The sequence below is a fragment of the Dipodomys ordii genome, unplaced genomic scaffold (genome assembly GCF_000151885.1).
Source record: "Dipodomys ordii isolate 6190 unplaced genomic scaffold, Dord_2.0 Scaffold3, whole genome shotgun sequence".
NCBI classification, from domain to species: domain Eukaryota; kingdom Metazoa; phylum Chordata; class Mammalia; order Rodentia; family Heteromyidae; genus Dipodomys; species Dipodomys ordii.
In genome coordinates, this window is record NW_012267219.1 from 37271345 (window position 1) to 37296601 (window position 25257).

General features: G+C 43.7%; 1 protein-coding gene across 1 annotated transcript in view; it reads right to left on the reverse strand.

Moving 5' to 3' along the window:
• The window catches only part of Cry1 (cryptochrome circadian clock 1), a 52909-nt gene extending 45364 nt beyond the window's left edge, over positions 1–7545 (reverse strand). Inside the window, exon 1 of the mRNA XM_013019147.1 lies at positions 6578–7545. Within this exon, the coding sequence (XP_012874601.1) occupies positions 6578–6735 (158 nt within the window). The 5' untranslated portion in view covers positions 6736–7545. The remainder of the gene's footprint in view (positions 1–6577) is intronic.
• Between the last annotated feature and the right edge of the window lie 17712 nt (positions 7546–25257).

Sequence of the window (25257 nt, forward strand, 5' to 3'; positions counted from 1 at the left end):
GCCACTTCCGGTTTTCTGGTGGTTTATTGGAGATAGGAGTCTCACGGTCTCTCCTGCCCGGGCTGGCTTTGAACCGTGATCCTCAGATCTCAGCCTCCTGAGTAGCTAGGATTACAGGCGTGAGCCACCAGCGCCCGGCGAGATCAAGGTTTTGTACAAACTTCTATACCAATACTCAGACAGAGAGTGCAAGACAGAGAAACAGAGAGAAACAGAGATTTGTATCTGGTCATGTAACTGAGTCATCTTATTACTGTAATACTTTTTCAATTCTTCTGAATGTCAGGTATACAATCATATCACCTAAAAATAGGCATAATTTTACTTCTCCACTTTTATACCTCTTATGTGCCATTAGTACCTCTGGCACTATAATGGTGATAATAATGATGGCCAGCATTTTTATCTTGCCCCAGACTTTATGGAAGTAAATTTCAAGCATTACAAGACATAGGCTATTGAGCATCTATTTCTGGTTTCACTAGGTCTTACCAAAAATGGATGTTGCATTTCATCAAATATCTTCAGAAAATGAAATATTATTTATTTCTATGAATATGCAATTAGTTATTAATAGTTTGTGTTAATACATTTCCTGTACTAAATTATTCATGTTCAACAATGAGATAGGTTATCCTTTTAAAATATTTCTACATTGTATTTGATAAATCTCTACATGGCTTCCTCTTATTCTTTTAGTATGGTCATAAAGATCTTTATATATAAATGAAAATTTAAGTGATTTAGAAAAACTAAAAATTTACATTATCTCAGCTTTGGATGGGAAAGGCCTTTTGAAGTTTATCACTAATGATATAGAGTAAAAATTTGGGTATAAAAAACTTAAGACAGGGCTGGGAATGTGGCTTAGTGGTAGAGTGCTTGCCTAGCATGCATGAAGCCCTGGGTTCGATTCCTCAGTACCACATACACAGAAAAAACTGGAAGTGGTGCTGTGATAGCTTTGAGCAACGCTTTAAGCTCAAAGACAGTGCCCAAGGTCTGAGTTCAAGCCCCAGGACTGGCAATAAAATGAAATAAAACCTTAAGACACATATATGTTTTTCTTTTACTTTTTGAAATGGAGTCTTGTTGTGTTTCCTGAGTTGGCCTTGAATTCTGTACTCAACTGATCCTCCTTCCTCTGCCTCCTGCATAGCTATGAATACATTATGAGTTATCAAGGACAACTAAAACTCATAAAGACTCATTTATTTTTCTTCCTAACTACCTACTTTGCTTTCTCATTACTTCTCTAAATTTTAATTATCATCTTTCAAATATTATTTCCAATTACATATACACCCCTAATCCAACTTTTCTTCCTAGAATTTGGAGCTCTTTGAATGACTCTTCCTTTCTGTTGGTACTTGTAAACTAACCATACCTGCATATCTTGCTCTTACGTTAATGTTAATGCATTTAAAAGCTTATCATAGTGAAGTAAAGAGGTCAGGTCTGGACGGTGCCATACTGGCTACATTGTGGGGTCTGGCATCTTGTCTTCATGCTGGGGGAAGGGACCCCACCAGCCCCACCCCCCCACCCCCATTACCTGCCTCCCAGGTAATGGGCATGCCCAGATCTCTGGAGGCAGGGGCAGGCACTTGGCTGATAGGTTACTGAATCTGTCAGTCCAGTGCCTGGAACTGGGAATTTCCTGTGGATCTGCCCCCTGTACTGACCTATTTAGGCCAGGATCAGCCTAGCCACCAGGACTCCATGCCATGTGTGTCTCCTTGATCACGTCCTGTCTCCTGGCTTCTGGCTTGTCTCCAGGCATCATGGCATTCCAATTCAGCTCTCCGCTGAAGCTGAATTGGCTTGCTGGTATTGTTTTTATTTCTTTCCTCTTTAGCATGTTTCCTAGCTGTGTTATGTGTATTTGCATGTTGCAGGCTTTTGTAACAACGGGCAGCCTGCGGCCTGTTAACTGTATAATAAAGATTCCAATATTCTATATTTTAAACTGTGACTTCTGGGATGATTCACCTTACAACAATAGGAGCTCCCAAACTAGCCTTTTTGTTATGTCTCCTCCTTCCTGTGATCTCAAAATGAGTAATCACTGGCTCCTCCTCTTCTCAAACATCCCATATATGTCACAAACCTCACAAAGGCCTTTTCAGAACTACCCTTTTATTCAGTCTTCCTTAATATTCTCACTGTTTCACCAAATGATGACCAAATCACAAAACCTACTTATCCTAAATACTGTAATAATTGTCATGAAAAGCTAGGCTTTTCATTATACCTGTAATTCTAGCTACTCAGGAGACTGAGATCTGAGAATCATGGCTCAAAGCAAGGAAAGTACATGAGAGTCATTGCCAATTAAACCACCAAAAGGCTGAAAGTAAAACTGTGACTCAAGTGATAGAGTGCTAGCCATGAGCAAAAAAGCTCAAGTGCAATTCCCAGGCCCTGAGTTCAAGCCCCAGGACCAGCACATACATACAAACACACAGATAAGTTCCATGAGAAAAAAAATGTTAAGAGATAAAGAGATAGGAGGTGGGAATAAAGGTACTCATTTCCCAGAGATGGTTATAAAAGGCCTCTCCAAGGGTATTAAAAGGAATGAGCCATACTAAAGTCTGAGAAAATAATGTCCCAAATAAGGAAAGGGACCTGGATCCACCAGTGAATCTAGAAAATGAAAATTACCTGAACTAAGGCTTTAAAAATATTACTCTGGCTTTTACATGGAAGTGACAGGAGAGGCATGTTAAAAAATGTTGCAGCCGGGCACAGGTGGCTCACACCTGTAATCCTGGTTCATGCCTGTAATCCTAGCTACTCAGGAGGCTGAAATCTGAGGATCACAGTTCAAAGTCACCCGGGCAAGGAAGTCCATGAGAATTATCTCCAATTAACCACCAGAAAACCAGAAGTGGTGGTGTGGCTCAAATGGCAGGTGCTCTCCTTGAGCAGAAGAGCTCAGAGACAGTGCCCAGGCCGAGTTCAAGCCCCATGAGACACACACACACACACACACACACACACACACACACACACACACACACGAAGGAAGATGTGACATTGTCCAAAACGAAATGTACTCTTTACTTGACTTATGTAACTATAACTTCTCTGTATATCAATCACCTTTATAATAACCATAAAAAATTTAATGTAGACAATTTAGGAGGCTTTTGCCTAGCAGACCGCCATACTGTCTCACTGAGCTCTCACTGAATGTGTCGGAGTGAATAAATGATAGGGAAATAACCTAGCCAAGATCAGTTCCCACGTGGCAGCCTTGTTTTAGGGTGTCCATCTATTTTCTGCACATTCCACTTGAGGTACTACAGTCCAATTGAGATGGCTCCACTAGGCACATAACTCCACCTAAGACCATTTGAGGCTCCTAATGATTGATTCAGAAATTGGACTTAGCTACTAAAACGCCACAAGACTTTTGCTCGTTGTCTGGAGTAGAGGCATATACTTTTTACTTCTACAACTGATACTGTCATTGCTGTGTTTTACCACCAGAGGACAGACTGAGAAGCCAAGGCAGAGGAAGTAAAGTTCAGAGACAAAGAAAAAAGTCTGATCATAGTGACATCTTCTCAGACCTCAACAAATGTCTAAAGCCAGTCTCCCTAAGATGGCTCCATTATGCCTGCTAATTATCTCTCTTTTTGCTTAAGTATGTTTGATTCATGCAACCAATCAACAACCAAAGTTGTTGCTATCCTCATTAGTGTCAGACTACTGTTTCTTTCCTAAGCCCCCTGAATGCCAGGCTAAGGAGTCTGGGAATTACCCTATAGCCAATAAGGAAATAAAGTTATTTAAATATGTATTTACTGACCTCAGAATATCCTAACTTAAAAAAAAGTGAGCTATTACTACAGGAAAACACTGAGTCTTGAACAACCACTTCAAAAAGCTTTTGCCTAAGATACTATCTGAGCACTATGGAGAAGATTATGAAAGATTTCCAAAGGCTGAATCTAATTTTAAACCTTCAGTCCTCCTCTTAGTTCACTTAGCAGCAGCACTGGACACAGACAAAACTCTCTCTCCACCTTTAAGTACTTTCTACATGGCTTCTGTGACACTAGACTTCTATCTTTTCTTCTTACTTCACTGGCTGCAACTTTTAGAGTGATTTATGCTCATTCTTCTATAGTTACCAATTTTAAAGCATTGTCTCTTTTTTCTATTTATACTCTTTTATTTGTTTGCCTTATGTTCTCCAGTGTTGGAAGTGGAATTTAGGGCCTTATGCATACTAGACAAGTACTCATACGATTCTCACACAGTATTGTGGCTCCCTGGACTGTTGGCTTCAATGGGGTGGGGATTTGAGGATACTTTGTTTATACTAAATCCTTCACAAAAACAGTGTCTGGGATGTAGATGTTTCCCAAATACTTGTTTGATGAATGGTTGTGTGAATAGCATGGCTTTATACAAAATTTCTAAAATGATGTTTATACTACTGCTTACATCTTTATCCTGAGCTCCAGACATATCCAGCTGCCTATCTGAGATCTCCAGATGGATGTCTAAAACATCTCAAGCTTACCAAATTCCAAAAGAGAACACCAACCACCCTCTCAAAGGCTTCTCATTGGTTTAGTGAAGCAAGCATAGTTTTAGCCTCACACCCAAGTTTCTGAAATGATCTCTTTTATTTTACATTATAGCACTATCTATCCAATCTGCCAACAAATTCTGTGTATTCTGCCTTCTGAACAGGAACTGAGTACTTGTTTTCATCTTTACCATTACTATTATGAGCCAAGCCACTCTCATTTTACCTGCAAAGAGTGACCTTCCCACATCTTGTCTTTTTTTGCCAGTCTTGGGGCCTGAACTCAGGGCCTAGGCACTGTCCCTCAGCTTCTTTTGCTCAAGGAAGGTTAGTTAGCACTCTACCACTTCAGCCACAATGCCACTTCTGGCTTTTTCTGTGTATGTGGTACTGAGGAATCAAACTCAGGGCTTCATGCATGGTAGGCAAGCATTCTACCACTAAGCTACATTCCCAGCCCTACATCTTGTCATTTTTACTTGGGATTCAATTTGTCTTCAGAACCACAACTGGGGAGCTTTTCAAACTGAAGTCTGATTATGTCATTCCTCTGTTTCTAATCCTGTAATAATTTCCACTTCACTTAGTGACAACACAAATCCTAACAGCTGATAAAGTTCTACACTATCGGTCCCTATCACAAGTCTTACCTCGTCACTTACTGCTTTTCCCTACTCACTGTGCTCCATTCATACTAACTTCCTTGTAAAGGCCAAGCTCATGATCCTGATGTCCTCTGTGCCTGGCATATTCTCCCCTTGATATCTGCACCCATCAACCTACTTACAGTCTGCTATCACCTCCTCCATGGTGGCCTTTACATTGAGCAATGTATTTAAAATTACAGCCATTGGGCTGGGAATGTGGATTAGGGGTAGAGTTTTTGCCTAGCATGCATGAAGCTCTGGGTTCAATTCCTCAGTACCACATAAACAGAAAAAGCCAGAAGTGGCACTGTGGCTCAAGTGGTAGAGTGCTAACCTTGAGCAAAAGAAGCTCAGGACAGTGCCCAGACCCTGAGTTCAAAGCCCAGGACTGGCAAAAATAAATAAAACAAAATTGCAGCACTTTTCTCCTGATCTCTTTGATCTATTTTTCTTTACAGCACTTACACCTAAATACTACATACATTTTACTTTCTAGAACACACACCAGAAAAGTACAGGCTTTTACTCTGCTTATTCACTGCTATCTCCCTGGCACTTCAGTCCATGTGTGAATTAACACTTATTATCACTATGAAGGAATAAGAGTCTGACAAATTAATACTTTCATTTCACGCTGTCTGGTTTTCTAGCAAATGATCACAAACCTTCTCTAGAATTTCTTCCAGTTTTTTTGATCCCTAGAAGGATTTTCACTTTGCCTAGAAAGAAAAACTGTGCTTTGTCTTGTCAGCCACAAGGAGGAGTTGAGAAGAGGAGCTCAGCCCAGGAGACCAGTTAAAGCTTTCCCCATGCTTTTCCTATAGTAACCTCAAGGGGGAAGAAAACTGGATTTGGAGCCAACTGTAATGAATGAATTTTTTTTTCCTCCCTACTCTCAGTTACCTACACACACACACACACACACACACACACACACACGCACGCACACGTTAAACAGCATAATCGTTTCGTGTGCCACAAAGAAGTCACTGAAATCAATCCCCAGGCCACTCCGGATTGGGCGGCGGACGGGGGTAGGGTGTAATCTTTCCTGGCACCACCACGAAGTCACCACGGATGGAAGCGGAGTTCTTGTTAGTGTACTAACTTGCCCGGGGAAGGCCAAGGGGGTGTCTCGATCATCCGTGCTCTTTGGCCTAGAGAACTATTAAATCATTTCCGTGTAATATTCACAGCACCTACCACCCCGTAAAACAGCCGAAGCAAGGCGATCCTACGTCTCAAAGCCTCCAACTTCGGCCGATTCCCCCCACCCCCGCCCCCGAATCCACCCAACACCCGATTCCTGAAGCCAAGGGTCGACCTCTGGCTCCCCACCCCGTCACCCCCACAACCCACCCCACGCGAGCTTTCCACTCACCGCCACCTGTTGATGCCCACGTTGGAGGATCCGGCGAACCAGGGATCGAGGATGTAGACGCAGCGGATGGTGTCGGCGCCCTGGATGCACTCCTTCAGGGCGGGGTTGTCGTGGAGCCGGAGCCCCTTTCGGAACCAGTGCACCGCGTTCACCCCCATGCCCGGGGCGCGGCGGCTCACCGCCGACTTCCTCCCCGGAGAGACTCAAGCCAGGAGGGTCGGGCTCATAACAAACGGCCGCGCTTCCAGGAGAACCGCCGCACGCCGGGAGCCAGGAAGGGGCGGCCGCGGGCGTGGGGGCTCGGGGCCCGGTGGCCCTCAGGAGGGGACCGCCCCCGGCGAGGGCGCCCCGGGCGCGATGAATGGAGGGATCCCAGTCCGGGGGTGACGCCCTTTAGGACCCGGCGCCCGCGGCCCGCGCCCGCACAGGAGGCATAACTTGCGAGGCCCGGGACCCCCGAAGCGCCGGCGAGTCCCAGCAGCCGGAGCCGCCACGACGGAGGTTCGTCACGGTAACCTCGCCCCGCCGAAGCGGCCCGCGACGACAGAACGGCCCTCCCGCGGTGAGTCACCCCGAGCACCCGCGGAGGACTCTGCCGCCGTTAGGCCACGCTGCCTCTCGGCTCGGGACCCGGAGCCCAAGGACGGAGGGGCAGAGACGGTGGTCGATGCGGCTGGACGGCTGCCGGCCGGTGACCGCTCCCGAGGCTGTCCGGGTGACTCCGCCACCGCCGCCGCCGCCACCGCCGCCGCCGCCGCCGCGTCAGCGGTCTCGGCCCCGCCCCCGGCTCCTCATTGGACCACGCGCCGCCCACGTGACCCCCGGCACCTCACGTTTCTGAAGTGTGTTTACTACACGGACTCTGCCGGGGCGATCGGCTCGCGCTTAAGGCTCTTTCACTAAGGCAGCAGCCGCTGAGGCTCACACCGTGTCAATCCTTGTCCAGACGCTGGGGTTCCCTGCCTCAGCTCCTTCCCTCGAGTCACCTGTCGCAGTCTCCTAGAAGCACTCGCGGTGCTCGCAGGCCCCGAGCCCAGGACGGAGAGGCGGGGGAGGGAGCCCCGCCCCTGGGGGCTGTGAGCGGCTGCCATTGGTGGGAGCTCGCTGAGACCCGGATGAGCACGGGGCTGTGGGGAGCTCGCGGGCGCGCGCTCCGCTTGGGAAGGCGCGCGTGCGCTCTGGCGGCGTTCCAGCGGGACGGGGGGGACGTGCGGGCGCGCGTGCGTGAGCTCTGGGGCGCTGGGGACTCCTCCACGGGGAGTTTGGAGGGGCCCTGAAAAGCGTGTGGGTGTCCTTCAGAGTTATCGGTGGAGGGTAAGGAAGGCCCATCAAGTACTTCCATGCAGGAGTCGTGCTACGGAGTGTCAGAGTCTTCCCTCCAACGTGACCTTTATTCGGACGCCTGTGGAGAATTGGGGTGCCTGGCGAGATGGGTGCCAGGTATTATAGAACGCCCTGCAGCTTGTTCGTGCCTGCGTGCGTGTGTGCGTGTGTGTGTGCGCGCCAGACCCAGGGCTTGAACTCGGGGCCTGAACACTGTCTCCGACGGTTTGTTTATTGCCAGTTGAGCCACACCTCCACCTCTGGCATCTTGCTGGTTAAATTGGCCTTGAGAGTCTTCAGGGACTTCCCTGCCCGCGCTGGCTTTGAGCCGTGATCCTCAGATCTCAGCCTCATAGAGTAATCAGGATGACAGGGGTGACCCTTCCATGTCTGGCTCCGAAATCTCTTATAGTTTATTATTATTATTAATAGTATCAAGGTGATGTACAGAGAGATCACAGTTACATGCGCCAGGTAAAGAGTACATTTCTTTTTGGACGTCACCCCAGAAATTCCTCAATACTACCAAGATGTTCCCCAATCTCTTTTTTGTGTGCCCTGATCTCTTTTAACACCCGGTGCAATTTGCAAGGCCGGGTGTGATCGCCTCTTAGCCTGCCTTTCCAACAACAGTAAGCTGCATGCCATACCTGCCACATTTGCCGTGCCTTACATATAAAATACATTCCTTCATCCATCATTTACTGAAGCAGGCAATGCTCACTGTATTGGAGATGGAGATAATAAAGTAGGTTCCCCTCCCCCCCCCCAAAAAAAAAGTCCTCATAGATTTTACAATTTCTCTCTTAATATTTACCGAGTTATTTATTTTTGGTGGTACTGGGGTTTGAACTCAAGGCTGAGTTGCTTGAGCCACACCTTCGCTTGTTTCTATGTGTTGGACTTTCCTCTATAAAATGCTCTTCGTTGGAATTCCCTCCTCACTAAAACCACCATTGAGCTCCCTGGTATATTTGCACATACTCATTTGGACTCAAAATGTTACATAATATGTGAACATATTCTGTTCCATCCTAGAGCAGATTTTGAACCTCCAATCTGAGCTATCAAAGCATCACTTGTCACACTATTAAAAGACTGCCTAATGAAAAAGATCTTTTTTTTGGTTGGTGCTGAGGAATAAAACCCAGGGCCTCATTCATGCAAGGCAAGCGCTCTACCACTGAGTTACCTTCCCAACACTAAATAAAAATCAATCAATTAATTAATTTTAAAAGATCTTTTTTTATACCTAGCAATACCTGCTCAATAATAAATGCTGTGGATTGTCATAGCATTGTAAAGTGTCTCCAGTTCTCTCCAAAGTGTGACCTCTTAAGGACAGCATTTCATCCAATTTGTTTATTTTTATATTATCAGCCCCCTATACAGAGCCTGACATGGGAACTCAAATGTTAATTGCTTGAAAGGAGTGTATCTGGCAGAGTTAAAAGGAGGAAGGAAATGGCAGTGATGACCTGCCTGAATTCTGACTCCTTCAAATTATTGTTGTTGTTAGCTGGTCCTGGGGCTTGAACTCAGGGCCTGGGCACTGTCCCTAAGGTTCTTTTGCTCAAGGCTAGCACTCTACCACTTAAGCCACAGCACCCTCTCTGGCTTTTTCTGTGTATGTGGTGCTGAGGAATAGAACCCAGGGCTTCATGCATGCTAGGTAAGCACTCTATCACTAAACCACATTCCCAGCCCCTCCTTCAAATTCTTAAACACATTAAATAAAAGGGAACTTTAGACACTGACACACTCATGCACACACAGGCAAGGCCATGTGAAGATTGGGGTTATGATAGACCACAACCCAAAGAACTAACAGAGGTTAGGAGAAGCCTTGCTTTTAGAGGGAGCCTGGTCCTGATGACACCCTGATTTCAACCTTCTGGCCTCCAGAACTGTGTGAGGATAAGTTCTTCTTGTATTAAGCCACCAAATATGTGGTACCAGTGCCAGTAAGCCAATAACAGCAATAAAATAAATCCATTTATCTAAGGAGCCAGTATGACTGAATAGTTGTCCCACTTATCTTACCACCAGACAAGTATGTATCTTTGTTTTTTAATTTTCTATAAAACACTCAAAACTATGTATAAGAAAACCCTTTGCTCACCAGAAAGTGAGCCAATACTGTTTTTTTTTTTTGGGGGGGGGTCCAGTCGTGGGGCCTGAACTCTGGGCCTGGGCGCTGTCTCTCAGCTCTTCAGCTCAAGGCTAGCACTCTACCACTTGAGCCACAGCACCACTTCTGGCTTTTTTCTTTTCGTTTATGTGGTGCTGAGGAATCGAACCCAGGGCCTCATGCATGCAAGGCAAGCACTCTACCACTGAACCACCTTCCCAACCCCCAATACTGTTGTTTTTTTTATGCCTGGAATGAGCTTTGGGTAATTATCTATCTGAACCTCTTGTCACTTATACAAAAGATGTAGCACACAGCCACTCTGCCCTTACGTGGACTGCCTCAAAATCTAGGGCCTATTGTACTTTTAAAAAATACTGTTCTTTTAATGAATTAGAAAATAAGGAGATTGTGTCCATATTAGGCTTGTTTTCAAGCATTCCCCATGAGTGTGGGAGGCAAAAAGAATATTGATCAGTGTAGAGCTGTCTTAAGTTTATGGATTGTTCATTCAAAAAAGATGATTTTTTTTTTAGCAGACAGTTGTGTGGGGGTGTATGTGTAACTTCCATAGAAATATAAGAGCACTAATAATTAGGGGCTGGGAAGGTAGCTCAGTGGTAGAGTGCTTGTCTAGCATGCATGAGGCCCTGGGTTCGATTTCTCAACACTACATTAGCAGAAAAAACTGGAAGTGTTGCTATGGCTCAAGTGATAGAGTGCTAACCTTGAGCTGAAGAGCTGAGGGATAGTGCCCAGGGACAGTGCCCATGCCCAGAGTTCAGTCCCCATGACCAACAACAATAACAACAAACAAAACATTAATGAAAAGTGTCAGTACTATCAATTGTACATTCCCTGAATACTGAATGATTTTATGGTATATAGGTGGTTGTGATTGTTACTTTAATCTGGGATTTTTTTTTTGGTGGTGTGTTTGCCATTTAAGTATGGCTATCTCTTATTGAGCACTTACTTAATGTCATGTTCTTTATAGAAAGTAGTACCATCTTTGTGATTTATTTTTCTAGTACTGGAGCTTGAATTTAGGGCCAGGGTACTGTTTCTTAGATTTGTTTTGTTTCTTGGGGGGAATGTGGCTTAGTGGTAGAATGTTTGCCTAGCAAGCATGAAACCCTGGGTTCAATTCTTCATTACTACATAAACAGAAAAAGCCAGAAGTGGTGCTGTGGCTCAAGTGGTACAGTGCTAACCTTCCTTGAGCAAAAGAAGCTCAAGGACAGTGCCCAGGCCTGAGTTCAAGCCCCAGGACTGGCAAAAAAAAAAAAAAAAGTTATTGCCTCTATTCCCAAATTCACCTTTCATCGCCTCTTCCTCCTTCATGGAAGTACACCATATGAGGATTTCTCCTTTGTCACTGACACATTAGAAGGTGTTGAAAGGGATCTGGATTTGAAAGGGACTCTCTTCAAGTCCTGGTGTCCCTCCCCATCCCCCACATTTTTTCTTTTCTGACCTCCATGTTTGACAAATATTCTTGGGGAAAAGACATATAGAGAACTCACTTCTTTCAAGTTTCAGTGGCATCCTTGCTGGTGGGTGTTCTGAGTTCTCAGTGAGTCTCACAGACATCCAGAAGTAAGTTATCCTGCTTCTGTCTACCTGCATCCTGGGAAAGCATTTCTTGTGGTTTTCTCCCCACCAATCTCAGTTTGATGATTAAAAGACTAGTCCTGGCCCAGGGCAAATCTAGTCATGTTGTTCCTTATCCTAAGCCTACAACCGCACCTCAGGTGAAGGCTGAATCCCACCTTGGAGTGGATTCCTAGCACCCCTTCTTCCAAGTACTATTTCTTAGGTACTCTCCTTCAGCCTTGGGGTATTCCTTTTTTTTTTTTTGTCAGTTGTGGGCACTGTCCCTCAGCTCTTTAGCTCACAGCAAGTGCTCTACCACTTGAGCCATAGCATCACTTCTGGTTTTCTGAGTGGTTAATTGGCAATAACAGTCTCATGGACTTTCCCACCCAGGCTGTCTTTGAACCTCCATCCTCAGATCTCAGCCTCCTGAGTAGCTAGGAATACAGGTGTGAGCCACCGGCACCTGGCCTTGGGATATTCTTTATAGTGCCATTTATCTCTCCTTAGTTAATGACCTGATGTAATTCACAATATTTTATTAAATATTCCCCATGTGAATTTGTGTGTGTGTGTGTGTGTGTGTGTGGTTGTTGGTCATGGGGCTTGAACTCAGGGCCTGGGTGCTGTCCCTGAGTTCTTTTGCTCAAGGCTAGCACTCTCCTACTTTGAGTCTTGGCGTCACAGATTTCTGGCAGTTAATTGGAGATAAGAGTCTCATGTACTTTCCTTCCTGGCTTTGAACCACAATCCTCAGATCTCAGCTTCCAGAGTAGCTAGGAATACAGGCATAAGCCACCAGCGCCCAGCTTCCGTTTGACTTAGTGTTTTCCATCTCTTGTTTGGACACTGATGCAATTTGTTACTGGCCCCAGGCTGCAAGGATGTGCTTGTGAACAGTTTTCTTGCTTGCTATTACCATTTTTCTTGATTGAGTGAATTTGGAAAGTGTAAATAGGTACCTATGTGGCAATTTGATATTGTGAAATATTTGCTAATGTTTCCCCCCCACCCTCCCCAGTTCTTTTTTTTTTATTTTATTTTTGGCCTATGACCATCTCCTTGCAGGCATTGGCTAAGAGTCCTATTAACTCAGTACAACAGATCTAGAGGACAAAGGTAGTTCTCAACTCAAGAGCCTTGGCCCCTATGTAAATCTGGAAGGATTCCCTAACTCCCACTTCTTTCTCTAAAACCGGGGATAAGAGTCACAAAGAAAATAAGATAAATTAAGAATTTATGTCTTCTAAAATGGGATGGTATCTCCAGTACTTATCTAGGAGCTGCTCTAGTACCTAGATAAGCCCTGAGTGAGGTGAACGGAGGGTAGCTGAAGCTGTGTCAACTTCCCATCTGGAATCTGGAGGCTGAGTCTCTTGGCAGTCCTGTCCCTTTGCCTATATGGGATACCACTGGGCAGGGAGGCGGAGCCATGCCACCCATGCCACCCGCTAGCTAAGAGAACCAACAGGTTTTTCTAAGTATCTTCTTTTCTTTAGAAAAGAGAGGTAAAAGTTAGGTGGCTCAGTGGTAGAGCGCTTGCCTTGCATGTCTGAGGCCCTGGGTTCAATTCCTCAGCACCACATAAGCAAAAAGAAAAAAAGCCAGAAGTGGCGCTGTGGCTCTAGTGGTAGAGTGCTAGCCTTGAGCTGAAGAGCTGAGGGACAACGCCCAGGCCCAGAGTTCAGGCCCCACGACCGGACCCAAGAAAAAAAAAAAGTTAGCCTAAAGAGAAAATCAGCTAACCAAAAGGGTTGTGCCAGGGGGACAGACAGCATGAGGGAAAGTGTCACAGAGGTGACCCGTGGTCAGATGGGGACATGGGCACCTTCACAGAAGCCAGCCTGCTGAGGTTACGACATTTGGCAACCAGAGAGAATTATACAGGAAGCAGATGATAGTGCAGGCGACCTTTCTCAAGATGACATGTCCCTTAAGCTTGTGGGAACTTGATGGAGCAGAGGAAGGGGCACATTTGTTTCAGAATTCCTCAAGGTGAAATACAAAGAAAAATCCCACAACAACAGAGAAGGCCTAGAATTGCCCAGTTTTCTGCCTGTGAACAGCCTGAGACTAAGCTCAGCTATAGAAGAATGACAGCGGTTGCTCTTGGATTCTGGTTTATAGACTTTATATTTGCTGTCATATCCAGCCAAGTTATTGCAGCATCACTGCGGGGCTTGAACTGTGGGCCTGGGCGCTGTCCCTCGGCTCTTCAGCTCAAGGCAAGTGCTCTACTTCTTGAGCCACAGCAACACTTCCAGTTTTCTGAGTGGTTTATTGGAGATAAGATAGAGTCTCATGGACTTTCCTGCCCAGGCTGGCTTTGAACCCTGATCCTCAGATCTCAGCCTCCTGAGTAGCTAGGATTACAGGCGTGAGCACCAGTGCTGTGCATAACCACTTTTTAGAAAGGATAAAGGAGTATATGGCCAGCAACCCAAACCAGGCTAGTGCCAAAAAGAAGTTTGGATCCCAAGGGAGGTGGGGTAGAGTGGGAACAGGGGAGGAGACTCTGGGTTTTATACAAGCTGATTATACACAAAATAGGCATTACTCAGATATACAAATCAGGCAGGCTATCATCAACTTCTGACCAGGTGGTCAGTTCCTTTCTAGCTGTGCAGAAATCATGCCACAACTATTACAAATAATGCCTTTAGGATTATGTTATGGGTAGCCCCTCCTAGTCTGCCCCCAACCCACATTCCAACAACAGCCCTGCCAGGCCACATTCCTGCAACTGGGTGGGGGCCACATTCTGTCAACTGGATGCTAGAAAATCCCTTTGCCTAGAGGTAACTGTGGTCTACTTTGAAATGTCAAAGAAACTAAAAAGAAACTTCAACTCTTCAGGATTTAATTCTCCTAATTACTGGCTGGTAGTCCCCTAGCAGGCCAGGGATTCTCTTGTGTCAATCATTTTGCACTTGCCTCTGTCTGGAATGCCACCACCGCCAACTCCTCCTCCTCCTCCCCCCCTTCCCCTCCTCCTCCTCCTCCCCTTCTCCCCTCCCCCCTCCCTTCCCCTTCTCCCTTCCCCCTCCCTTCCCCCTCCCCCTCCCCCTCTCCTCCTCCTCCTCCTTCCTCCCCCCTCCCCCTCCTCCTCTTCTTCCTCCTCCTCCTCCTCCTCCCTTTTCCTTCAGGGATCCTCCCAGGGTCACTTTTAGGAAATCCCTCCCAGTAGGTGCTATCTAATACCCTCATCATTTCCTAGTTGAACATCCCCTCAAGAATAAATCTATGACTTTTGGTGTTATTGAGATAGAAGCACTTGGAGAGGAGATGGAGTGAAGAATCAGATTTAGGAATCGATTTGTTAACCAAAGCCACAAACAAACAGATGAGCTCTTTAAAGAAAACACACCTATTATGAGTTCAAGGGAGTGGAAGAAAGACTCTTCTGACTTCAAAGCTACATGTTTGTGGTTGTCATTAAGAATTGGTTTATATTAATTGTACAAAATAAGCCCAAACTGGCCGGGAGTTTCAGATACTCCTGCCTTCACCTCTGGACTGCTGGGATTAAGAATGTGGAACAACATACCTGGCTAGATTTGTTGTTGTTGTTGTTTGTTTGTTTGTTTGATTTTGGCCTGAACTCTGAGCCTGGGCTCTGTCCCTCAGCTCTTCAGCTCAAAGCTAGTGCTCTACCACTTTGGGCCACAGAGTCACTTCCAGGTTTTTCTGCTTAGGTGGTGTTGAGGAATTGAACCAGGGCCTCATGCTAGGCAAGCACTATACCATTGAGCCACTTTCCCAGCCTAGATTTTTCACTGAGAATAGTAGACAAAACTAAGAGGCCATTGAAGGAAGTCAAGGATGCATAGATAGGCAGATTGCCACAACAGAGCTCCAGGATCTCAAGAGAGCAAAGAAAGTTCCTGGTAGTGGTGCTGCCATCTGTAGGCTAGTGATAGAAAAAAAGATATGCCACAAGAATAGATAGATTCAGAAAATCTCCATCCTGTAAAAATGCACAAGCAACAAGGCTCAAGAAAAAAAAAAAGTAGTAGTGACTAGCCACTTAAATTGTGTGGAATCTAGTAGCCACAGCGCTAACAAAAATAATCCTAGTATAATAACAGCATTTTTTATAAAGACAAGTTTAATTTCCATATATGAAATGTGGGCTGGGACTGTAGCTTAAGTGGCAGAGTACTTCCTCGCAAACACAAGTCCTTGAATGCAAATCCCAGTACTAAGAAAAGTTTAACATAAGCATTTACTTTTTTTGGAAAACGAAGCTAGCTTGATGTAAAGGGTATAAGGACAAACTTACTCTATTGATTTATGGAGACACAAATTCAATAAGGAGAGGTCAGGTAGAAAGCCACCTCTATGACACAGAGGACATGGGCCAAATCAAGACAAGATAAACACCTGAATGAATCATGGTTGTTGTACACCATCTGGCGTCCTATGGCTTGCTATGTTCCACCAAGTTCATGTACTTTGTCATTCATTCAGTGGTGGTTACTTAGGGTAACAGCCTAGAACAAACTTCCTGGGACAAAACATTAATGTAGGGGGTAAAATGTATATGAATCATCACAGCTTTTGTCTTCCATTGCATCATTCCTGCATTAACCAATCATATTAGCTAATTTGCATAGTATCATGGAAGAGTATCTTTTTTTTTTTGTCAGTTGTGGGGCTTGAACTCAGGATCTGGCCACTGTCCCTGTGCTTTTTCACTCAAGGCTAGCACTCTACCACTTTGAGCCACAGCTGTATTTTGTTTTTTTTGTGTTTTGTTGGTTAATTGGAGAGAAGAGTCTCATGGTTTCCTGCCTGGGCTGGCTTCAAATCTCAGATCTCAACCTCCTGAGTAGCTACGATTATAGGTCTGAGCCACCAGCATCCTGTCCTGGAAGAGGAACTGTTAACTTTTGCCAGCCACCCTTAACATTCAAAGGGATCCTGACCTACTGAGCATTTTACATTTGGTCCCCACCAACTCCATTACACATTCAAGCCACCTACTCCACATTCAAGCATTTCTTTTCACTCTTTGCAACTTAATTCTACCCCAAGGCAAACTCTTTATCAATCTTATTTATTTAATGTGAATCTCAGTCTCCAAAGCCAGATGTTGAAGAAAATTAATTTCTTTTTTTGTTTTTTGTTTTATTTTGCCAGTCTTGGGGGGCTTGAACTCATGGTCTGGGCACTGTCCCTGAGGTTTGTTTGCTCAAGACTAGCACTCTACCACTTGAGCCCTAGTGCTACTTCTGGTCTTTTCTGTTTGTGTGGTACTGAGGGCTTCATTCATGCGAGGTATACACTCTACCACTAAGCCACATTCACAGCCTAGGAAAATTAATTTCTACAAATCAACTTCATTTTTCATGTCACGTTTCCACTCTGCCAAGTTGGCTTGCAATTGATCACAGTTACTGCTGTAGTTTCTCTTTTATCTCTTGAGAGTCACACAGAGATATGTGGCGCTCATGCACCGCCCACAGTGCTCACGTGTCTCTTTGCTGGCCACGATGACCATCCCCTCCACATGATGCTTTTAGGTTTGGGTGCTGTTGATTTTGTGTGCTACATAATTTTGTGTTTTTTTTTTAATGTTGCAAACCCTGCAGGTGGCTCACCCCTATAATCATAGCTACTCAGGAAGCTAAGATATGAGGATTGTTGTTCAAAGCCAGACTGGACAGGAAAGTCTGTGAAACTCATTTCCGATTTTCCACTAAAAAAATTAGCAATGGAGCTGTGGCTTAAGTGGTAGAGCACCAGCCTTGAGTGTTAAAAGCTAAGGGACATATCCAGACTCGGCATTCAAGTTCCAGGACCAGAACGCACATGCATATTGTTTGTTTTTTGATGTTGTTTTGTTTTCCTGTTCAGATTTTCTGCATGTTGACACTCCCAAAGCCACTATTACATCTCTCTGGGGATAACATCTCTTTGGTGCAATGTCACTACGTAATGTGCAGAACCCTATTCTGGTGACATCTCTTCATCTTAATCTCTGGCCATTGGATCCCATTTCTTGCTTCTCTGAGATTCTTTTTTTTGGGGGGGAGAGGGGGGTGTCTGGTCATGAGACCTGAACTCTGGGCCTGGGCGCTGTCCCTCAGCTCTTCAGCTCAAGGCTAGCTCTCTACCACTTGAGCCACAGTGCCACTTCCGGCTTTTTTCTTTTTGCTTATGTGGTGCTGGGGAATCGAACCCAGGGCCTCATGCATGCAAGGCAAGTGCTCTACCACTGAGCCACCATCCCAGCCCTTCTCTGAGATTCTTTACTGCTTGATTTGGGTCCTAATCCCTTTCCTAGAAATTAAGTGGCTTTGGGTTGTTAACCACAGAAATTCAACTCAAGGCTCAAATGACTGAAAAATCTAATTTGTAGTACTTGTTTCAGATTGTGATTGAGTTGGCCCATTAAAATTTTTTTAGCATAATACAATCCTATATTATCAGGCTAAGTTCCGAGCAAATTGATCTTCTGGACCCTTGTCAAGTTACCATACAGTAAAAAGACTAATGGCCCCTCTCAACATCTGTCCAAATTGTACAATCATGAACAGATTAGCAATTATGGCCATTTTAAGCCATTTACTTTGGTAGTGGTTTGTTAAGACAGCAATGATCATGGAAACACCACTAAAAAAGCCTAATTATCATCAATAAATTTAATATTAATGTTGACAAAATTTTTCTTCTGTATGTGTGTGCATGCACACACACACATGTGCATGTATGTGCATGCTAGTCTTGGGGCTTGAACTCATAGCCTAGGCACTGTCCCTGAGCTTTTTTTAACTCAAGACTAATGCTCCACAGTTTCACTTCTGGATGTTTAGTAGTTAATTGGAAATAAGAGTCTCATGTACTTTCCTGCCTAGGCTGGCTTCAAACTACAATTCTCAGCTCTCAGCCTCCTGAGAAGCTAGAATTACAGACATGAGGCACCAGTGCCTGGCCTTAAATCATTTTTTTTTTTTATCAAGAGGAGTAATGGAACCCTCGTCTAGCATACTCAAAACCCTGAGTTTAATCTCCAACACACTGCCAACTAGCCAGCCTGGCACACAAACACACAAAACCCCAAGTGCACATCCTGAAATCAGACACAATAATTTCATCTGTTTGTTCCTCCAGCCTAGATATGGTAGTCCTTCCTGCTGATATGATCTCTGAGTTGTCTCCCTAGAGGCTATTTAACATTTCCAACACTAGTCTAGGTATTTATCCCCCCACCCCGCCCCCAACTTTGTTTGAAAGACCTAAGGAGGTTCCCATTTCCTAGCTGGTCCCTGATGATTCCACTCACTACCATCTGTGGTACACCCTAGAGTAATCTATTGGGGAGCTACTGTTATCAAATCCATTTTTCAGATGAAGGAACTATAACACAGAGGGATTTAATAGCCTAACATTCCACAATCATATTTAGTATTGCTAATGTCTACAAGTGGTGAAGTACCATCAGAAAAATATGTATATATGTATACATGCATACATACATATATATGTATATATATACATAAATACATACATATTTATGTATGTATGTTGTGGGGCTTGAACTCTGGGCTTGGGTGCTGTTTCTGAGCTTTTCAGCTCAAGGCTAATGCTCCACCACTTTGAGCCACAGCACCACTTCCGGTTTTCTGGTGGTTAATTGGGGATAAGAGTCTTACTGACTTTCTTGCCGGGCTGCCTTTGAACTGCGGTCCTTAGATCTCAGCCTCCTGAGTAGCTAGGATTACAAGCTTGAGCCACCAGCAGCACCCAGCGACTTTCATGTTTTTTGTCAACTGAAAATTATTTTTCTGGGCTAGGAAGGTGGCTCAGTGGTAGAATGCTTATATTGCATGCATGAGGCCCTGGGTTCACTTCCTTAGCACCACATAAACAAAAAAAGCTGGAAGTGGCGCTGTGGCTCAAGTGGTAGAGTGCTAGCCTTGAACTGAAGAGGGACAATGCCCAGGCCCAGAGTTCAGGCCCAATGACCGACAAAAAAAGAAAAGAAAAGAAAATTTCTGCTAGGCGCTCTTGGCTCACGCCTGTAATCTTAGCTACTCAGGAGGCTGAGATCTGAGGATAGGGATTCAAAGCCAGCCCAGGCAGGAAAATCCCTGAGACTCTTATCTCCAGTAAACTACTAGAAACTGGAAGTGGCATTGTGGCTCAAGTGGTAGAGTGCTAGCCTTGAGCTGAAGAGTGCAGGGACAGCCCCCAGGCCCAGAGTTCAAGCCAACTGACAAAAAGAAAAGAAGAAAAGAAACAGAGGCATACATAATGTCTAACTTAAACTCAGTAGATAGGTTCACAAAACCAGCAATTGCCTTTGGAAAGATCTGTGCTACCGTTGGAATAAGTGACTAATTTTCTAAACTTATGAACACATCTATTTTTGCTGTTGAAAAATCACCCTAGAATTCACATCCTGTTTTAGGCCACAGGTCTACATTAAGAAATACATGCTTGGAACAGCTCACTTTCAGGTGATAGAACTGTTCTAATGGTTGTGGTATACATATGTATTTAACTTTGGGAAGACTTAGAATTAAATATAGAAATATCAAGTGACCAAATACATAGTACTAAGACTTTCGTACTTTTGTGAATTCACTCTGTGAATATTTTGTCTTTGCAGAATTGATAATGTCTAAAATAATTGATAATAAGATTGATAATTGATAATAAGATAAATAAGATTGATAGATCAATCTTCTGATTTCATCTGGAACTGTGTGGGGAAGAAATACATAGTGTAGTTGAGTTCAGATTGGTAGTTTATTAATGAAAGGTGTTAAGAGGATTTTATGGTTTGTAAACCAGAATATTGGAATATATAAAAGATTCATTGCCTTTGTAAATTTAATTTAGTCTGTAAGTACTTGGGGATGTTTTGCTCATCAGTATAGGTGATTAACTTGCTTAAAAGAAGAAAATTGAAAATGTTCAATTTATGAATGCAGTTTAAAGTGTTTAAAGGGAAATTTAATTAAACTAACTTTGTAAGCAGAATTGATTGGAGGAAGTTTAGTTTGTTCAGCCTGAGAATATTAACCAAAATCCCCTTATTAAAATGTACTAGAGTTGTCAATAGAATAATAAGATTTGTATGTTGAACTTAAAAGGCTTAAGGGAAACTAGGCTTCAATTCTTACCATTTTCATACATTGAATGTGAGTTTAAAAGTAATCATTTCTGAACACATCACCAACCTTGCCTTTCTCCACGGACAAAAATACTCACAAGTATTTTAATTTTTTTTTCTGCTTGAGAGCATTTGCTATTCATAAGATTGGCAACTGGAGGAAATGTCCCTAGCTATAAAGAAATACAGCCAGATGCTGGTGGCTGGTACCCTAGCTATTTAGGAAGCTGAGATCTGAAGATCATGGTTTGAAGCCAGCTGGGGCAGGAAAGTCTACAAGACTCTTTAGCTCCAATTAAGCACCAAAAAAGTTGGAGGTAGCTCTGTGGCTTAAGTGTTAGGGTGCTAGTCTTGAGTAAGAGACAGTGTTGAGGGAAAAAAAAAGAAAAAAGAAAAAAAAAGAAATGCAAAAGTTCAGAAGAAGAGGGCTGGGAAGGTGGCTCAGTGGTAGAGCGCTTGCCTTGCATGCATGAGGCCCTGGGTTCAATTCCTCAGCACCACATAAGCAAAAAGAAAAAAGCTGGAAGTGGCGCTGTGGCTCCAGTGGTAGAGCACTAGCCTTGAGCTTAAGAGCTGAGGGACAGCACCCAGGCCCAGAGTTCAGGACCCACGACTGGAGCCCAAAAAAAAGTTCAGAAGAAGAAAACTGGGAGAGTGGAATACTTGAGTTTAGAATTGCATATCAACAATAATCACATTTTCCTAAGGGGCCATTTATATGTAAGGAACATCAGATATCCCTTATACCTTTCTGGGTTGTTTTTTTTTTTTTTGTCTGTGTTTGTTAATTGTAGGGCTTGAACTCTGGGCCTGGGGACTGTCCCTCAGCTCTTCAGCTCAAGGCTAGTGCTCTACCACTTGAGCCACAGCGCCAAGTCCGATTTTCTGGTGATTTATTGGAGGTAAGAGTCTCATGGACTTGCCTGCTAGGATTACAGGTGTGAGCCACCGGCACCCTACTTCCCTTGTGCCTTTCTATACTGAAGGCTCTCTTAAAAAAAACGTGAAAGTATTATTTCTTACAATTTTCAGTTCAAATGTAATTTATTCCAGCTACAATGTGAATTAAATAGGCTTTGGGAACTAGCCTAGAGAGTAACCATTGTCAAAATTCAGATTGCACTGAAATTCCTTTTGAGAACATGAAAGAGCCAGAACATTTGTGGATTTAAAGTCAGATATTGACTTTCACAAATGAGAAAAAAATACAGAAATATCCAAGAGGAGTTTTGTGAATTAACTGCAGAGGACTTTCTCAGAAAGACAATACTTAGTAAAAAGTCTACTTTCGAGTGTGTGATAGTTGCTATGGTTCGGGTAAGTGTCCCCAAGGCTGGTATGTTAAAAGCTTGGTCATTACCCTTCAGCACTATTGAAAGGTGGAGGACTTATTTATTATTATTTTTTTTTTATTTTTTTGTGTATGAGAGGTCGAATTAGGAGTCTTTATTGGAGAGCTGGTGACTGCAGGTGGACTTCTGTCTCAAAGACTTGCAGCCCATCAGATACACTTAACACTGTTAGAAAACTGAGCAATGAGAGTAGGAGAGGAAAGAAAGAGCAGAAAAGCAATACCAACAAACCAGATCAACCCCAATGGAGAGCTGAAGTGGGGCACCATGGTGACTAGAGGAGAGACATGAGGTATTGTGTGGTGGTGCCTGAGCTGGTCCAGGCCTAAAGAGGGGCAGGGGCAGGGGGCAGGGTCACAAGGAGCGGGAGAGCCTCAGAAGTTCAGACTCAGGACAGGACTGGTCCAGTAACTTACTGCCCAAGTCCTTGTCCCTGCTTCTAGGAATTCAGGCATGCCCATTAGCTGGGTGTGGAACTTCACCTTGGTGGTAGAATTTTTAAGAAGTAGGGGGGAAGTTAGGGCACCAAAGACATGCCCTGGAAGAGTACATTGGGACCCCAGCCTCAGCCTCTCTTTGCTTCCTTCCAATAGGAAAATTCTAGGCCTTTTCTATTCTTTTCTTTTTTTGGGTCTGGTCGTGGGCCTGAACTCTGGGCCTGGGAACAAACTGTCCCTCAGCTCTTCAGCTCAAGGCTAGCGCTCTACCACTTGAGCCACAGCACCACTTCTGGCTTTATTTCTTTTTGCTTATGTGGTGCTGAGGAATCCAACCCAGGGCCTCATGCATGCAAGACAAACACTCTACGACTGAGCCACCTTCCCAGCCCCTCTAAGCTGTTTCTTGTTGATGCATTCAAAGCCACTATGATGTTTTCTGCCTTGCCACAGCCCAAAGCAACAAGGCCAAGTGATCACAGGCTGAAACTATGAGTCCAAATAAACTATGAGTCCTTTTCCCTCATTGATTATCTCAGATATTGTGTCACAGTAACACAAAGCTGACAAATATAGCATGCAAATAGGTTTATGATCCTTCTTTCTTTGTACTTTTTAAAGTAGAACCAATTTAAAGGTAATTAATGAGTATGACAAGGTGAGATTGTAAGGTATTGACTAAAGTGTTTTCTTGCTCTCTACCAAAAAAAATCCTTTAAATTCTTTGGTATTATATCTTGAGATTAATCCCTTCAAATAAATTGGGGAACTTCCAAGTACCTCAGAAGGAATAAGCACACCAGGATCCATGTGCACACACTCAAAGCAACCACACACACACACACACACACACACACACACACATACACACACACTCGGCCCTAATAAGTTTTTGGATTTGTTGGCATCTGTGGTATCTGACTCTCCAGTAATGCAAAGATTCCTGGGCAAGGGAAAAGAGAGAGAGAGAGAGAGAGAGAGAGAGAGAGAGAGAGAGAGAGAGTTGGGGGAGAGTAGTTCCACAGAGAAAGGTAAAGAAATTAGATGAAGACCGGAAGTGTTCCTTTCTACTGTACCTTTCTACTCTGAGATCAGCTAAAATCATGACTAAACATTTCAATAATATTCCAGGAACTCAAAGAAAGTGAGCTCATGCTTCATTTTCTGCCTGGAACCTTGGAAGAGGCAGTGTTTTAGTACCACACTATTTAGTATAGCAGCCAGTATTACTTGTGGCTGATGAATCCTGGGAATGACTCTGATCCAAACTGACATGTACAGACAATGTAAAACACATTTGATTTTGAATCTTAGTATGACAGAAGAAAGCAAAACATGTCATTAATAATTTTTATAATATATTTACATTTAGATAATTATATGTTAGATATTATTTCAGGGAGTAAGTCATATGACTAAAATTAGCTTCTACCAATAATGTCAACATCCTTGATAAGATGTAGTGAAATGGCACTGTATCTCCATGGTCATTACAAATGTAATGCTCATGAGTATCATGATGTTATCATGAGGAAATCTTCAAGTTTAGTTAATGGACTTCTTATAGTATACAATGAACAGTCCTCAAAAGATCAACCACCATCAAAAACAAGGAAAGTCTGAGAAGCTGTCACAGCCCAGAGGAACCCAAGGATAACTGGCAACTAATGTAATGTTATATTCCAGAAGGGATCATGGAACAGAAAAACTAAGAAGTAAGAATAAACTATAGACTTCAATTGATAGTACACTGGTAATACACCAATGTTGGCCCATTAATGTAAGATTCAAGATGTCAGTTGTAGGAGCAGTTGGGGTGCTGTGGAAGTACATGGGAATCTGTAGTATTTCTGTTTTGTTTTGTTTTTTGGTTCTTGGTGTTGTTGGTTGTGGGGCTTGAACTCTGGGCAAGTGCTATATCACTTGAGCCACAGCACCACTTCCAGTTTTCAAGAAGTTAATTGGAGATAATAGTTTCACAGACTTTCCTTGCCTGGGCTTGCTTTGAACCATGATCCTCAGATCTCAGCCTCTTGAGTAGCTAGGATTACAAGCATGAGCCTGGATTTTTTGTTGTTGTTGGTCCTGGTGCTTGAACTCTGGGCTTGAGTGCTGTTCCTGAGCTCCATTTTGCTCAAGGCTGGTTCTCTAACACTTGAGCCACAGGGCCACTTCTGGCTTTTTTGTGATTAATTGGAGATACAAGTCTCATGCAATTTCCCAAACTGTAATCCTTAGATCTTGGTAGCTAGGATTACAGGCATGAGCCACCAATGCCTGGCTCATATATATCATATATATATATATATATATATATATATATATATATTGTTGTTGTTGTTTTGTTTTGTTTTGTTTCAGTCCTGGGGCCTAGGCACTGTCTCTGAGCTCCTTTTGCTCAAGGCTAATGTTCTACTACTTGAGCCACTGAACTCTTCTAGATTTTTCTGTGGTACTGAGGAATTAAACCTGGGGCTTTATGCACTCTACCACTAAGCCACATCCCCAGCCTATATATATACATATATATATACATATATATGTATATATATATATATATATATATATACATATATATATTCCCTGAATCTGGTTTAAAGGTATAGTCTACAAATCAAAACAAGAACAACAGAGCAAAAGACTATCAACACGTAGAAGTAGACGTAGGTAATAGAAAAATAGAAATCAGGGACACATGAAGAAGAGTAAGCAAGGTC